The sequence below is a fragment of the Eschscholzia californica genome, unplaced genomic scaffold (genome assembly GCF_041429995.1).
Source record: "Eschscholzia californica isolate CP2 unplaced genomic scaffold, dmEscCali1.0.p SCAF_6, whole genome shotgun sequence".
Classification (NCBI taxonomy): Eukaryota; Viridiplantae; Streptophyta; class Magnoliopsida; order Ranunculales; family Papaveraceae; genus Eschscholzia; species Eschscholzia californica.
The window spans coordinates 32,041,305-32,058,720 of NW_028238483.1; the positions used below are offsets into that span (position 1 = coordinate 32,041,305).

At 35.7% G+C, this 17,416-nt stretch overlaps 3 protein-coding genes across 3 annotated transcripts; 2 read left to right on the forward strand and 1 right to left on the reverse strand.

Annotated features, from left to right (window-relative positions):
• The first annotated feature begins 983 nt into the window (after positions 1-983).
• HIS1-3 (histone H1-3) lies at positions 984-2,204 on the forward strand. The gene is made up of 2 exons (XM_086648420.1): positions 984-1,407; positions 1,524-2,204. Exons 1-2 carry the CDS (start codon positions 1,201-1,203, stop codon positions 1,980-1,982), a joined length of 666 nt encoding a protein of 221 aa, XP_086504546.1. The 5' UTR covers positions 984-1,200; the 3' UTR covers positions 1,983-2,204.
• A 1,674-nt stretch (positions 2,205-3,878) lies between these two features.
• LOC147533617 (histone H3.3) lies at positions 3,879-5,281 on the forward strand. The gene is made up of 4 exons (XM_086648515.1): positions 3,879-4,473; positions 4,604-4,680; positions 4,778-4,868; positions 4,957-5,281. Exons 1-4 carry the CDS (start codon positions 4,402-4,404, stop codon positions 5,125-5,127), a joined length of 411 nt encoding a protein of 136 aa, XP_086504641.1. The 5' UTR covers positions 3,879-4,401; the 3' UTR covers positions 5,128-5,281.
• Positions 5,282-11,439: 6,158 nt separating this feature from the next.
• On the reverse strand, positions 11,440-16,037 carry VND1 (vascular related NAC-domain protein 1). The gene is given in 5 exon segments (XM_086650690.1): positions 11,440-11,727; positions 11,729-12,325; positions 13,369-13,640; positions 13,977-14,195; positions 15,863-16,037. Coding segments are annotated over 4 exon segments (1,131 nt in total). The 5' UTR covers positions 14,140-14,195; positions 15,863-16,037; the 3' UTR covers positions 11,440-11,628.
• Positions 16,038-17,416: the final 1,379 nt, after the last annotated feature.

Here is a 17,416-nt window from a genome sequence, read left to right on the forward strand (position 1 = left end):
CATTTCTAAGTATATTAGTTGGGTTGACATGTATTAAAGAAAAATATCATTAACACAATTGTATCTTTCATGGTTCCAAGGTGTTGACACAATTGAATCTTTGGTTTATTTGAATTGAGATTATTAGGGTATAAATAATGTAGTTGGACTTCAGGTAGTTGTTTAGTTGAGTTATAGGTCCGGTTCTGTTAGAGTTTCAGTGGGCGGTTATCGAGCTGATCACATCTTTGATGTATCAATGCCAAATGTAACGGCATACGTAGATCGTAGTCGACTTCTAAAAAAAAAAAATTTGTATCTCCCTTATGCCAAAATTCCACAACTGTCTACAAACCATTGAACCAACTTTTGTTTTGTCTATCACTTTCCTGAACATCCTATTTATAAATATCAACACTCATACAAAGGGGGCTCAATTTGATCCATATGTGTCTCATTTTAATCAGTGATTCTGATGGAGACCATCTTCTTATTGGGCCTCACGGCCATGGTGATAGTGGGCCTCACGGTCAAGAAGCTACATTAGCGTAGTTTCTATAATTAAGTATTTAGGGTTTCCACAATTATGAGTCTTAGCAATCAAGTAAAGTATTATTAGTAGTTATCTTATTTCCTTATTTGAGTCTCTCCAGGAAAGTACAATCTCTATATAAGAGAAGTCTAGTCTGTCTTTGTTAACCAGATCAGAGAATATTATCAACCAAGTTTATTATTAATCAAGTTTATTGTTTATCGTTATTTTATCAGTTTTATTTCGTTAGTTTAGTTTATTAACAATGGTGGATTCCATTACTTTTACGCTTCCGCAATAATCTACATCAGATTATTCCTCTACAATTACATGAAAACAATATAAATTGAACCGATTCAAATTAAAGCAAAAATGGCATCAACTAGACGAAGAAAGCACACCAACTTGAACAAAGGAACATGAAACTATTCCATTGAGAAGGATAAGAACGAAAATTTTCTATCACATCCACGTTTAGATGTCAACCCAAGTGGACGGTCAGCTTTACTTCGACACAAGATTGTGATCCGCGTGAGTTCATAATAACCAATGAGGTTTCAGAATTCTCTTCTCCAACAAACCAAGATTTCCCTATAAATACTCGATCGCCATTTCAATTGTTTTCCACGATAGTTTCTCGACATTTTCGTTCATCAAGGTTTAAGATCATTTGATTCTGTGTTTTCATCATGTCTGAGAAAAGTGAGGTTGATGCTGTGGCAACGACGGTGGTGGAGCAAACGGAAGCGCCACCAGTTGAAGCGGCGGAGCAACCAGAGAAACCAGTGAAGGAGAAGAAAGCGAAAGTTCCAAAGGAGAAGAAAGCAAAAGTTCCCAAGGAGAAGAAACCTAAACAACCCAAAGCTGCAAACCCATCTCATCCTCCTTACTTCCAGGTAATTGATTAATTCTATTTCAAACTAGGGTTTGTAAATGAAGGGTTATGCTATTTTATCTTACTAAATGATTTCATTTACTGGGTTCTGATGAATTTTGATTATGGGTTATGTAGATGATCAAAGAAGCTTTGGTGGGTATGAACGAGAAGACTGGTTCAAGTCCATATGCAATTGCTAAATTCATGGAAGAGAAACACAAAGAAGTTCTGCCAGTAAATTTCAGGAAAATGTTGGCTCTTCAATTGAAGAATAGTGCATCAAAGGGGAAATTGATTAAGATCAAGGCTTCATACAAGCTTTCTGAATCAACAACAAAGAAAGGGGAATCGGATTCAAAGACCAAAACAGTAAAATCTCTTACTGAGAATAAGAAACCAACAAAACCCAAATCGGCTGTTGTTGATTCGAAGGCAAAGACTAGTAAGAGGAAATCTGAAACTACTATGACAAAGAAACCTGTGAAGAAAGTTGTGGGTGGGAAGAAGACGAAGAAGGCAACTCCAAGTAAGGCCAAACAACCCAAATCGATAAAGTCCCCTGCTGCTAAGAAAGCCAAGAAGGTTGCTGCTTAGATCATATAGAGAAAGGGTTAGAGAGAGAGAGAGAGAGAGAGAGGAGTTAATCTTTGCTTAGTGGGTTGTAATTATGTGTAGGAATATTAGTTTTAACTGTTGGTGGTGATGTCTTTTATCTTCATTAGAGTAGGTCTTGCAGAATATGAGTCTGAACATATGGTGTATTCTGTAAAACTTAATGTTAGGAATAATGGGAAAGGAAAGTTGGTTTGTTCACAATTGATATCTGTTTTTTGAATGCTTTCTCTTTCTGTTCTATATCAATTTCAGGGTGCACACCTGGGCAGAGGATTGGGTAATTTTTTGCTATTTTAAGGACGCCCAAAATCCTTTCAACAAAAACAAGGACGGGGCAAAATAGTTCATAGAATAAGGTTACAAAATTGTCCAAATAAAAAGACAGAAAAGAGATAAATGGGAGTAGCCAAAGCCAATTTGTGGTCATCTCAGGACGTAGAACTCAAGGCTGAGGGGGTCAAGTTGTGAGCCTCTTGGTTAGCCTTCAGCGGCCAAGTTTGACCCTCTTGGTTGCCATTATGTAGACAATGATATAGTGTAACATCAACGGTTGCGCGGCCAAGTTGTGAGCCTCTTGGTTGTGTATCATCAACGATTGCTTCGTGACGCACAGGCTAAGGCTAGCAAACTCGTTAAATCTCAATGTTCATGTTCGGAAAAGAAGAGTCCATTACGTGGACAATGGGATAGTGTAACCTTGTTAAATCTCAATAAGTTTATGTTCGGAAGAAGAATCCTTTGTATTGAGTAAAGGGCGAATTACTTTGGACCTTCCTCCTATTACTTGTCGCTCGTGGACAGTAGACTCATTTCGCCAAAATGGACCTTCCTCGCACAACCTTCATATTAAAAGGTTAGTTTCAATTTGAGCCTAGTATGTGACAAACTGAAAAATTTGGTCTCTATACGTGCTCAACATTATAATTTACGTAGTTCATAAGACCATGATTTTGTGAATCGAAAGTCAAATTTTTTCATCTCACTTTTACCCCATTCTTCCTCTCTATATATATGTCTTTATCTTTACCCCTCACTAGAGTCTACATTGTCATTTGAAAATTCGGGTTGGTGGATGTTGTCTTCATTGCAACGAGAAAAACGGGAACATAACTTCCATCGTGACCCAACACTCTCAGAGATCTAAATACCGTGTTGCAGGAAATGAAGTTCCGTTTAAATCAAAGATATATGAAAAAAACAATAAAAAAAGTAAGACACAGTAGATGGTTCAGAATGGTTGATCCGTCAACCAAAAGATAAACACAAATCTACCACATAGGTGGCATACATATCAACAAATCCGTCAGCTCTTAAGAGGGGTCGAACACTCGAACCGAAGCTTCGTATGTCTTCCCAGTCTGGTATCAATCCGAACATACCTAATTTTTGTAAAAATCCAAATAACTGTACAAGACTCTATTAAAAGTGATAGTACAGTGTGACTTGAAATGCTTATATATTTATTTATAGACAAATGCATGCTCAGAAATTAGTGGAGAAGTCTCACTGTATTCAAATTTGTTTGGAGCTTCCTTCGACCATAGATCTTTTTAAATTAAAGACGATCTATATCAACACAACAAAAATGTGAACTCAGTCTAATCAATTCGTGATATCGAAGATCCACCAATGGATGACGGTGTCAAATGAAGTCATTAGTGAGAGTGTTTAATGACGGAAGTTTTCGGACGGATTCTTTAGATCTTTTGGGTTTGGATGGGATATGAGAGAAAAAAGATAAAGATTTCAATATGAATTAACAAAACTAAATAACTATATTTTTATCCACTTAAACACGAGCCGTCTATAGAGTATTTTAGTCAAACTAAACAGGCGAGACTCCTATAAAGACACCCTTTTTGGTTATTGAACTTCTAGTACAAGAAATAAAAGTATTGGCTAGTCTCGTGCACCCGCTTTATTTATTCGTTCATTTTTTTTTGTCGAAGGTACCCGATTTATTTGTTTATGGGCATTTTTTTCTTTGTTGAAATTGCTCATGGGGTTTTGGCAACAGAATTTTTGAAGCACCTCGTCTGCCCCAGAGAAAGATAGCACCCACAAATTGACCATTCTGTTTCCCGTGTAACACTTCGATTGACTTATTGACCAGTAATGACTGAGAAAACACATTTACATTGACCCACGATCCGCGTCTACTAAAATGAGCCAATCAGAGCCAATCACACGGATCGTGTGTTTCTTCAACTTCCTCCCCAATAATCTCGTTTGCCACGTTACCTCTATTAACTCTCTATATAAAGCCGTTCTGACTGCGTTCCTTTCAAAACAACCGGCCCTTCTCAAGTTCTTCTCTCGCAGTTCCCTCATCTGAACAGAAACCCTAATTTCTCATCTTAGATCTCGATTTCAATTCTACTTCCTTGAATTTGACTTCATGGCTCGTACGAAGCAAACCGCTCGCAAATCCACAGGAGGAAAGGCTCCAAGGAAGCAGCTCGCAACCAAGGTAATCTTCTCCTTCAATCTCTGCAAATTGTTTTATCTATAGTCAATGTTCCGTTCTCCGGTCGATTTCGTTCGTCTCTTTCATCGTCTTCTTTTCCTCCGGCTAATTCCGTTCTGATCTATATCTTCAGGCTGCTAGAAAGTCAGCACCAACTACCGGAGGTGTCAAGAAGCCTCACCGTTACCGCCCTGGAACCGTCGCACTTAGGTATATACGATTTGACCTTCATTCTTTTGATTTGCAGATAACTTCGTTTTTATCTGTTTAGTAACCCTAATTTTCACATTATGATACCTTGAAACAGAGAAATCAGGAAGTACCAGAAAAGCACCGAACTTTTAATCCGCAAATTACCTTTCCAACGATTAGTCCGTGAAATTGCTCAAGATTTCAAGGTAATAACCGGTTCAGAATTATTTTTAGATCTCTTTCCCTACTTTCTCTCTCTAAACTAATAGTAGTACTCTGTATGTGGTATTGCAGACGGATTTGAGATTCCAGAGCCATGCGGTGCTAGCACTTCAAGAAGCGGCAGAAGCTTACCTAGTTGGATTATTCGAAGATACAAACTTGTGCGCAATTCACGCGAAGAGGGTTACAATCATGCCGAAAGACATTCAACTCGCTAGGCGTATTCGTGGAGAAAGGGCTTAGAATCCATCCAGCTTTACTTTTTAGTTTTTCTTTTTACCTATGTCGTCTGTTTCAGAATTCATAATTAGAATATCAATTTTTCTTAAATGATGTATATAAAGCCAGTTAATTCTTGGATAATATCTGATCTTGAATGGAAATTACTACTTCTGCTGCGTGTCTCATAGATTCAAGTTGTAAATAGGATTTTTGAGTTTAAGGTCAAAAAAATAGGGGGTAATTAATCATATATCCACTCCTTAATAAATAAATAAATAAAATAAAACCAAAATAAATCGAAAATGTAAAATAAGTCTAAAAATTCACTATTTGGTGGGCTCCATGTATCAATCCTTTAATTTTCTCTCATTTTTGTCCTTTCATAGATATTTTTTTATCTATTGGTAAACTAAAGGTTTGTGATGGTTGAGTTAATACAATTGTTCTTTCCATAAATTTTATGAAAGAATATTTATGGTGGATATTTAATGTTAATCTTTATTTCCAAAATTTATATTTTTCTAAAGTAACCTACCAAATCAATGGATATTTACCTAAAATTAGTTTCTCTCTCCCAAAAATGAGTTTCTCTTTCTGTAATTATATGTTCTTTGAGTTCAAGAAAATATATTATTTCCAAAACTGATATTTGTCTAAATTAACCTACCAATTCAATGGATATTTACCTAAAACGAGATGCTCTATTCCAAAAACAATTTTCTCTCTCTGTAACTCTATGTTCTTTGAACTTCAAGAAAGTATGAATTTGTGATTTGCTTTTTATTTCTACCTCGATCCAATTAGACATCTACAAATTCGTTTGTGAGGTTAAAAAACAAACTATTTTGCTAGCATCTTACTGATTCTTCTAGCATATTTTACATTCTAGTAGCATCTGATAATTGAATTTGATAAAGTAGTTTAAAAAGCAAATACTATTTCGTTAACATTTATTGATTCTAATAGCAATTTTTACATTCTATTAGCATCTGTTGAATGAATATGAACACAGTAGTTTAAAAAGCAAGAATATTTTGCTAGCATCTTATGAATTTGTTACAGTAGGTTAACAAATACTTTGTCTAAAGTAACCTACCAAATCAATGGATATTTACCTAAAATTAGTTTCTCTTTCCCAAAAATGAATTTCTCTTTCTGTAACTATATGTTCTTTGAGTTCAAGAAAATATATTATTTTCAAAACTGATATTTGTCTAAATTAACTTACCAATTCAATGGATATTTACCTAAAACGAGATGCTCTCTCCCAAAAACGATTTTCTCTCTCTGTAACTCTATGTTCTTTGAATTTCAAGAAAGTATGAATTTGTGATTTGCCTTTTATTTCTACCTCGATCCAATTAGACATCTACAAATTCATTTGTGAGGTTAAAAAGCAAACTATTTTGCTTGCATCTTACTGATTCTACTAGCATATTTTACATTCTACTAGCATCTGCTGAATGAATTTGATAAAGTAGGTTAAAAAGCAAATACTATTTCGCTAACATCTTATTGATTCTAATAGCAATTTTTACATTCTATTAGCATCTGTTGAATGAATATGAATACAGTAGTTTAAAAAGCAAGAATATTTTGCTAGTATCTTATGAATTTGTTACAGTAGGTTAACAAATACTTTTTAGTAATTAAAATATATTATGTGAAATTGTTTTTGTTACATTTTCAGTATTTTACTAGCATTTTCTTGATTTTGTTACCATCTGATATGAATTTGTTACAATAGGTCGATTCTAATAAAATTCTATGCTGGTAGAATATTATCGAGTCCAACAACATTTTTAACATTTTATTTTAACGTTTGTTTTTTCTTACTCTTCACTACTGTAGATGATGAATGAAACCAGCAATCGATTCTCTCTCTCTCTCCCACTCGATGCTTTTGCCTTTTTCACTCGGTTTAATTTGGCGTCGATGATGAATGAAATCAAAACCTAGTTCGTATATTAGAAAATGACGATGCTCTCTCTCTCTCTCTCTCTCTCTCTTCGGTTTGATTTTGACCAATTCTAATATAAATATAAAACAAAGTATTCTGCTAAACGAAAAAGACAACTTTTTTTCCGGAAGGAAAGTTTATTTTTAAGGAAATCATTTAATGAATCTCTAAATATTATGGTATATTTTATTTTAGGTTATTTTTTTTAACTTAGGATAGGTTAGGTAGTAAAAGAGAATGAGAGGATAGACATGTAATTTACTTTGAGTGGATTTATTTTCTATTTCAGATTATCTTTGGTCTCTAGACTCATTCATCATGCGATTTTGGACTTAAAACACATCCCCCGTTGTAAATATTTGTTGCTGTTATTTCTCGTTTATGATGTGTTAGTTCTCATTTTGAAATTATTGAGTACTAATGAGGTTCATATAAACTGAAACTTAGGTTAATTCCGTGAAACGAAGAGATTAGACAGCAGACAGCAATTCATGCTATTAAAATTCGGTGGTATGGGTTCTTATTCCCCAATAGTGGTGTTTGTACAAGACTGTGAGAATGAGGAAAGGAGAGCGTGAGAATGAGGAAAGGAACGTATATGGCTTATGGGTTTAGTATTTTGTTTGTTTGTTTCTTCTTGGTAAGGGTGCCTCGTGCCTCTCCTTGCCCAACCAGTCACCAGAACCCAATTTCACGTCATTGCAAAGGGGTGCCTCGCCTTGCCACGAGACCCAATCTCACCTCACCTAATTGCGAAGGGGTGCCTCTCCTTACGGACCTTGCCCATTCATTTCTTGGCTCTCGGACCAGCTCTTGGTACATCACTCGGCATAGTTAGTGTTTTTCAATTCAAGGTCAGACACAGATTATGCCCGTCCAACTACCCTCTTGGTCTCTTGGACACCCGGTTAGACAGTCCAACTACCTTCGGGTTTGTGCTCTATACATGAATAGAGGGCAAGGTTTTTGTAAGTGCTTAACATGTTCACCCAGATTCCAGTTTCTCTCTTTTGTCAGGCTTCCTTTCCACCCCCTAGACCACAGATCATGGACCACCGACTTCCTACTCACTTGTGACCTCTCTGTCCTCGTTTCCCTCCTCGACGGTTCTACTAAACGCTCCCGTTACGATATCCCTGATATTTAAGCTGATGTGATTATCATCAATTCCAAACACCTGTTCAAATGGAATCATAAGTAGGTGTGTTTTTTTACAAACCAAAGTCACTGTTTCCCTTGAGATGATACTTGCAAAACCTTCTGTTTGATGTCATGCAGTTAACATAAGGTCTTTATAAAGAGCTTCCTACCAGTTAAGCTATTTGAAACGCAAAACCCATATTCAGAGAGATAACATCCAAAGACTGGCTTGTTGATATCTTTAATGGTGCCATCCACATTTCATTTGATTTGGTATATCTAGTTTGACTACATGTCTACATCTGGTTAGAGGTTTTCGAAAATCGATGGGTTCGGTTTGATTTTTGGTTTAAAATTTTGCTCATCATATTCAACTCTTATGTTATGTTTATTTTTTGGAAGACGACTATGAACTACGTACGTCGTGATATTTGGCAATTGATACATCACAGAGGTGATAAGCTCGATAACTGCCCACTCAAACATTAGCAACACCGGGCCTATAGCCCAACAAAGACAATGGCCTGAAGCCCAACAACTTTATTAATTCTTACATAATCCCAATTCAAATAACCAAAAATTCTACCTTCTCTGAGATTCAACCTGGGACCTCCAGGGATTCTGGAGTTTATGTCAACACTTTGGAACCACTTGGGCTACCAACTGTTGACTTATGTTATGTTGTTAAAATCAGTGGGCTCCAGCAAAAATTTATAACCAAATTTGGCCTAGGTCCACCGAGTGGAGTTGTATTCACTAGTGGTGGTAGGGTCTGTTCAACCACAAAATCGCTTCGAACCCATCGAATTTAGAGTCGGTGGATTCAAACAAAGTTTTTGATCTAATCAACTCGAGTCCACAAAATTTAAGTCAGGAAAAATTGGGGAGTCTGTCTTGGGTGGGGGTGCCAATAACAGGGAGATGTCAATAACACTATCCAGAGGTGCCTTCTAAACTGCCCATTCAAAAATTGGAGAGAAAGGCAAGATTGGCTTACTTAAAGGTGTTCAAACAAAATGAGATAATTGAAGCATGGGAAATGTTATATACACTTACCGTGTTTGCCAAATATACTCATGGTTATCATACTCACATTTAAACCTAATTTTACCCTAACACACCCACTTTTCCTATACACACACATGTTGTTCAAATGCTTTGTCCAATTGCCATCAGTAAGATGAAACCGATTCTATGGTCAAATTATCAAAAAGAGAGGCACTGGTATAGTTATACCGACAAAAAACAGAGAGCAACGTTTGAAGAGAATTTTGGTAAGTATTTCATTGGTAAGATAAAAGCAATGTGCGTTACACATCGATAGCTTCGTGTCGACCTATAATGCAATATGTGGGACTGGTACCTCTAATAGACTACCGGTATGAAATTTGTATAGTTTTCAAGGATAACACCACTTTCATTGAAATAATAACTTAAAACGAAGATGCATGCGTTGTTTCTATACCTTTTTAGTACACGACCCTTCATTCTTTACAGTTTTATTTGGATCAAAATAACAATGTAAAATTTCACTGTTTTCCATGATTTTCACCATTAAACACCAATTAAAAGTTTCTATAATTTGAATATGATCTCAGAGGAAATTGTTTGATTTCTGGATGTTCTCGTCGACAAAAAAAAACTTTAAGTAGTCGGGTAGTGATTGTGGTTAATGTAAAAATTAATGGAGGAATTCTTAGGTTTTGGGACTGGTGAAAGATCCAGTTTTTTTTAATCGAGTGTGAGTGAAATTTGACCCGGTAAAGGAAAATTGACTGTTAATCCGAATGCGAGTGTGATAGGTAATAATGGTGAGTGTATATAAAATTTTCCTTGAAGCATTACTCAAAAATCAAACTCACAGTGCGTGGCCCCAAGGAGGTTTTAGGTGGGCCTCGTAACCAATTGTTAGTCGAGAGTGATCAAAATGGGTCTCTCTTATTCACACGCACATATGCCTTTCAAGTTCAAAAAGACACTTGAAAGGTAGGAGATATGATGTTCAAGCTCAACTGGTTGTGAAACTCTTCATAATTCAAGAGATTGTGTGATCGATATTTAGACATCACGCCACTGTTTAGATGGCTATTTATGTGTTTATTCTATCATTTTGTGTAGTTATACATGTTATGGGTCTAACCTCCTTTAGATGGTGTCAATACTTTTTGTAGGATAAAGTGTGAGCGTAAAACCGAACATACCCATCTGGACCAAGTACACCATCAACTAGAATCGAGTTCCATTCGCTTCAATATGAAGCAACGCACGATAGCATTAAATTGAATTGCTCACCTTGAATAAGAATTGAATTGCATATTATGTCTCTTGTCTCTTCTTTCTCGTCGTATGCCTAGTTGTATAGAATGGTGATACCAAAAATTAAATGTGAGAACACATAAAACCACAAAATTCAGATGTTTTGATCAAAATCCATCCATTTGAGATTTGTGAGTAAAAGGCCATCATCATACTCTTGGATTCCTAGCATGGTATGGCCAGGACTCTTTAAGATAAGAATAACCTACTTACCTACCTATACATGAAACCTTTAGTATAGCCATTGTCCCCATTCATATAGTAGGTTCCACTTCTCAACAAGGTTAAGATAGTAGAATATCAACTACAAGATTTTGGTACTTACATGATAAGGGTTTGTGGTTCTATCTGGATGAGTAGTAATTACAGGAAACAAAAAACATTTAGTACATATGTTCAATTTCTTACTGGAATCAGGCTGATCCAAACTGATGGTAATAATTTGTTTTGACTGTAATATTGGGCAGTTAGGTAGTTGTGTATATGCTTCCAAGTTCAAACAAAACCTTCTTGGTTCACCAAAGTTGGGTAGAATTATCACAATGAATGTCTGGTGTATGAGGTATACACATTTTTTATCATGTTTCCACTAGGTAAAATCTGATGGTGCTCTGCTTACATAGGGATGCACCTCGAAGAGAGTGTGTGAGAATAGTCCCACATGAGAGAAAGGCGAACTAATAAACAATAATATAACGTCTAGGTTCTATCTATTCACCGCCAGTTGGTTTTGAGTTGGATGACTAAAAATTTAATATAATATTAGAGCTAGGCCCACATATGATTAGTTCAAAAGCCACACTTGATCTATATCACTCGAGAAAAAAGATACGTGTTAGGCTCAAAGAACCTCACATGTGAGGTGTGTGAGAATAGTCCCACATGGGACAAAAGCGATTTAGCAAGAATATAATATAATGTCTAGGTCCGAGAGGTTATTTCTTCACTCATCCATACCACATATTTTTCTTTTTGATCATTTTTTTTACAACATATTACTTAGTAAGTCTCTCCATGGGTTCACCAACCATAAGATAATATCATGAAACTATAACAATAGCCACTCAAACTCTCTTTCTTCTTCCCCTTCTCCTTCTTTATCTTGATCATTTGTCAAATATGCAGAAACAAATCTGAAGTTGACTAGTAGTACTACTACCTGAACTGAGAAACCCATTCTTCAAATTTATCATTATTCCCTCCTTGATCATCCTTACCACTTTGCATTAATAGCAAAGAATAATCTGAACTATTATTAATATGATTGCCAACACCACCACAAAAGTTATTTGAGCTTCCTTCACCATCATATCTATCTTCTTGACTCAACTGAGAAGCAACAGATTTATCAATGGCCCTCCAATCTGTCACTTTCTCCACAACATTGTTATTATTGTTTCCACACCCAGATGACCTAATGACCAGATTTTCTTGTCGATAATGAGGACGATTAGCCTGAAAATCATCTAGCTCATTATTATTAGTAGTATCTGATATCAATGATACGAAGCTTGGCCTCTTTATTAATGGTAGAGATGGACTTTCTAGTTGTGGAAGTTGTAAAAATGGATCATGAGTTGAGTTCAAGAAATTTAGGTTATTAACTTCATTTTCTTGCTTACAGATGAAACTCGTCTGTTGTTGTAGTGGTTGATGTCTTGCTATATAATCGTTTGGATCGACTATTGAACTGATCCCACTTATTGTCTCATCATAGAAATAACTTGATTCCCACCCTTCATTGTTTTTTGTTTGATTAGTTGTTCTTTTCTTGAATGCTCGGCAGACGACCCATCCTTCTTCCTGTCGAAAAAAGCATACGAAAGAACTCAATAACATGAAATAAATAAAATGGGAATGATCTTTTCAAAGATTTTAGTGTTTTCAAAGTCAAAAGAGCTTAAGTAGATTCAAAATTATGTTTCCTTTTAATGAACATCACAATCTGTTTGAGAAAGAGTAGTAGAAACTGTTGAAAAAGTGTTAAAAGCACTGAACTATAAAGAAATGTTCTTTTTTTCTTTATGAATTAGACTGTTAAAGAATTTCTCAAAAATTAACTCTAAAAACAAACTTTTTTAGTGTGCTTAGAGCTAATTAAAACATCACTTTTGACCTACAAATGATTGACTATTTTCTCTTGTTTTGCATGGTAAAATTCAAAATTTCAGTAGGAACTAGGGAACAAGAGGGCTATGTGAAGACAAGAAGCAATGATATCTAGGGCAAAAATCAAGGCTGAACATGGACAGGGAAATGCTAAGTGTAAAATGAGGACTTATATTGTAACATGATGACTTGACTCCGGTACAGATCGTAGTCAAATTTCGTATTCTTTTATCTTTTAGTGAAGGTAAGTTATCAAGTCACAAATTAAGTCAAAATTTTTTGTACACCTAGCCCTCTCGGTTTTGCCACCTTAAAGAGAGAAAATCCATCATTGGTTGACCCGAATTTTTTCGTGGCATTCATATTCATTCCAAGGTTTGGACTTTGGGTCTTTTTATCATTTTTGAAAACAAAATGAACATCCTAATTTGAAGGAGAGAAAAATACATTTGTAACTTCTAAACATTCACCTTCATGCAAACCCATTGCTTGGGTTAGATATTAAACAATCACATGCAATAGTAACTTGTAAAAATACTTCCTTGCTATACATTACTTCCTAGACCCCTCTAGGGTTTTGAATTAATTTGTTTCTATGGGATTGTAATGGAACCATTATCAGATTAGGCATAAGTCCAATATGATTTTTCTTTTAGGTTTTCTTTCACTATCTTTTCTATTTTGTTACTTCCACTTATAAGGTAAAACTAATGGAGTATATGGGGTTAGAATCTTGCCTGTGGAGGTCCATTCTCATCAGTCTCAAGCCTATACTCATGCATGATCCAATCTGTTTTCTGTCCATTTGGTGCTCTCCCTTTATAGAAAACCAGAGTCTTTCTCATACCTATTAACCTCATCTTATCGTACACCGCCTTGTCCCGTCCTGTGGCCTTCCAGAACCCGGCCATCGTTGCTCTATTCGTTCTTGTTCCAGTCGGGTACTTCTTATCTTTGTGACTGAAGAAATACCAATCGTTTTGCTCCTCATATCCAATTCGACATCGATCTGCCATTATATATCACAAGGCAGCATTCAAATTAATTATGTCTAACAAAAACCCATTCACCTAATATAATTGTACCTTTTTAGTTAAATCAAACAAAGATAAGCAAATTAGCACATAATCAACTTAGCAAGATTTGATCATGATTTACTGTCATTAGATAATAGTATAACAAGTTGATCCATGGAAGGATCAACAAACTGCATGAGTATGTTATCATATTGGATCAACCATATGAAAAGATTGATCCAACTATGATGCCCAATGGACAAAAGGATCTAAACATGAATCCTACAACATTATGGAGTGGGGTAAATTTAGTTGATCCACATATGTACCTTGAAGATCCCATGGTTCGATTCTGTATAGATCGATATCTCTAATAACATCAAGATCTATCTTCTGAGAAGCTACTTTCTTCTTCAAATAATATCCAACTAGTTCTTCATCGGTCGGATGGAATCTAAAACCAGGAGGGACACATGATTCAATCGTCTCCATAATCGCTACTACGATGAGTGATGACCACCACAACCACTAAATTCTACAACCCAAAACTGCATCAAATTCACAACCAAGAAATTATTGACCTTTTAGTACTCTTCATCATCATCATCTTTAAATTATAAGAAAGACAAAGAAAGGAGAAGAAAACCCAAAACAAGAAGACAGGGCAAATAAGAAAGAAATGTGAGATAGAGATAGAGAGATTGAAACCCTACAAATGAGAAGGAGACAAGTAAGGTGGTTATGAATTAAGAACAATGATCAAGTTCATTTGGTGAAGACTGACACTCACCATTTATCTCTAAGAGGAAATAAGCGCGTGTTATAAACAAAGCCCATTTTGTCTCTTACAATGATTTCTAGTGGGTAAAAAAAAGATAAGAAAAGGAGGTTTAGTTTGTTAAAATCCAAGTTAGAAAGGTAAGAAAGATGGGACAAGTTTGTGAATTCCATGCTCTCTCTCTTTCTCTCTCATTCCTGGAAGGGCTTTTTTGAGGTCCAAAGAAACAGACAAGTTGTGGTTTGTGTTAATGATGTTGTCTAGTGACTTTGGTGAATGGTAGAAATCATTCATCAACAAGTTAAAAAAACTCACACCCATATTTTATCTATTATCTATATATTATAAGTAACAAAGATAATATTTTTAATATCATAATTAATATTCTACACATCTAGTAAAAACCCTAATTACATGGATCTCCCTTAGTGACCTTGATCTGAAATTCGACAAACATGAGTACTTGAAGCAATTTTCATATGAATGTGGTTTAGTGATATTAGTATATATATGCTTAACTAAACTAAAATGTTGAAACAACTTTTGGGATTTGTATGGGAGAATAAATTGACTTTGTAGTGTGTAGGGAAGGGGTAGCTTTTGCAAAAAATTATGAAGGATAGACAAAGTTTGGGGGTGATCTCAACAATGTTGAGCACGCCTCTTTCTCTCTCTCTCTAACTCTAAAAATGAGAAGTGGAAGATTACTTGGCAAACATGAAAAAGAACACCATCACACTTGCCTATTGATACATGCAACATATAGTATAGAGAAGATATAGAGTGAGAGAGAGAGATAGAGAGAGAGAAAGGGAGTCAAATGTTATTGTTGCAGGTTAAGAAGTAGAAGAAGTTCTCTGACCTTCTTGTCTCTTTGTCCAAAAAACACAAGCCACCCTCTGACCCTCTTGAAGAGAAAAAAAAAAACCCCCCCTACTTTCTTGGTTTAGTTGTTATTTCAGTTTCAAGGACAAAAATCTTGAGATTTGTGCTTACTGTTATGAAAGTCGACGTTCTTCTCCGGATACCCTAGGGTTTATGACAGTGAAATATTCTACCAATTACCCACGTCTCTGGTCAGAATGTCAGATGGGTATATCTTAAAATTGTCATCTTTTTTATGATCATGAATGCCATTGCTTCAGCATTAAATATTTAATCTCTAATTAACAACTTAAAACCCTAGTTAGAGAGAGAGGCTTCAATCTGAGTATGCTAACAACATAACTAGTTAGTTTGTATTTTATGGAAACAGTAAGATTCAAACCCTGGTCTCGCTCTCTCGTTTTTTCTGTTGATCAAGTAAGAACAAGTTGAAAAATTCAAGTTAATCTACAAAGTCCATAGTGAATGATTGAAGAAAAAGAACACAAGTAGCTAGCTAAGTTTAAAGAAGATGAGATGGATGCAATGATTTATAGAACAAACCCTAATTACCTTAGAGTGAGACAAATGAAACAAGATGATCCAATTAGCTAGAGAGACAGAGAGAGAAAAATGGTAACTATATATATGTATGTGTGTTGCTTGATGGCTTGGGTTTTAATATGAAGGAAAGAAGAAGACAAAGAAGGAAGAAAAGAGAGAGAGAGAGAGAGATGGGAGAAATTTCGTTAGAGAGAGAGAAGGGTGGAGTATAAAAAGAGGTGGAAGAGGAGGACCGCTTGAGTGCGCGTGGGCGGGTTGATGGTATGAAGGGTCTTTCACTCTTTCCTTCCCTTCCTTATAGTGGATTACGTCATCCCTTTTTCCCTCTGTCTCTCTCACTTTTTACCCCCCTTCTCTTTACAAATTTAATTTGTTGTCATTATAGTATTAATGGCCATTAGCAATCGTCCACAATTTAAAACAAAAGAACAAGTCATTATGTTTAGACCAACCCATACAAGTTCAAGGTTGTGTAGTACTTGTCCACTTCACATATTTTTGTGTCACTCAACTTGTTCAAATGTTTGAGAAATTCATATACAAAATTCTATCAGTGAGGGTCATCCTTTCGTTTTTGACATACATTTTCAATTACATCGTGTTGAAATTATAAGTAGGGAATTTAAACTATTACACTCCGATTACAGTATTGCTTTCTGAAAAATGGTAGAAGAGGTTATAAAAGTAAATCTACATCAGACCTAAATAGGGCGAGAGTTGACTCAAAAACGAAAAAAACACTTGATTTCCTGTAGGTTTGGAATAAGTGAAGCTATATTTGAAAATTGAGATCTTGTGGGTAACCATGGTAGTTAGGCCAAACTATGCATACTACAACTAATCCTCATGAGGCACCAAATGTGAGAGAGGAATCATTTGCCTCAAAAAAAAAATTCACATTTCTCTGTCTCTATTTCTCTCGTTCTGTATGCCAAATCGTGTCTCTCTCCCCTTGATTTCTCTTTTCTCTCTGTTTGGGAATGGAGAAGGGAACCACTTTGCGAGAATTTCGTTTGGATCTAGACAACTCTCTTTGTCAGGTATGATGAGACGAAGTGCCTATAGAAAGGAGGAGAAAGATATAGAGATTAAGGAGGAGAGAGAAAGTAAGAAATGGTGATGGTCACGGATCAAATGTTGTGGTCGGTGGTCCGAGGTATTAGAGTTGTGATCATCAAATTCTGTACCACTTGACAACAATTGGAGAGGATCTAGAGATTATATTCATAGTTACAAGAGTACCTTTTTTTTTAATGTAATACTATTCTCATACGCTTCTTCATGTGTGGCGTTGTTGGAGCCCAACACAGTTTTTTTTTGTGACGTGGAGCACGTGTGACTTTTAAACCTATCAACTGAAACCATGTTAAGATTGTCGTCATCCAACACAAGATCAATTGACGATGAGTATAAAGGACCTAAACATTATATTCTTGGTCAAGAGATAGATCCTTACCCACGTGGGACTCTCTTTACATGTCTCTCACGCGTAGCGTTCTTTGATCTTAACAAATGTTTTTACCGATTACATACATTACATGTGACTTTTAAACCTATTTCGTG

Excerpts from the sequence above, each read along its gene's own strand:
- HIS1-3 (XM_086648420.1), top strand. The coding sequence starts at position 1,201 with ATGTCTGAGAAAAGTGAGGTTGATGCTGTGGCAACGACGGTGGTGGAG. Across the intron at positions 1,408-1,523 it reads CTCATCCTCCTTACTTCCAG|ATGATCAAAGAAGCTTTGGT; the intron begins GTAATTGATTAA and ends TGGGTTATGTAG.
- LOC147533617 (XM_086648515.1), top strand. The coding sequence starts at position 4,402 with ATGGCTCGTACGAAGCAAACCGCTCGCAAATCCACAGGAGGAAAGGCT. Across the intron at positions 4,681-4,777 it reads CCTGGAACCGTCGCACTTAG|AGAAATCAGGAAGTACCAGA; the intron begins GTATATACGATT and ends ACCTTGAAACAG. Across the intron at positions 4,869-4,956 it reads AAATTGCTCAAGATTTCAAG|ACGGATTTGAGATTCCAGAG; the intron begins GTAATAACCGGT and ends GTGGTATTGCAG.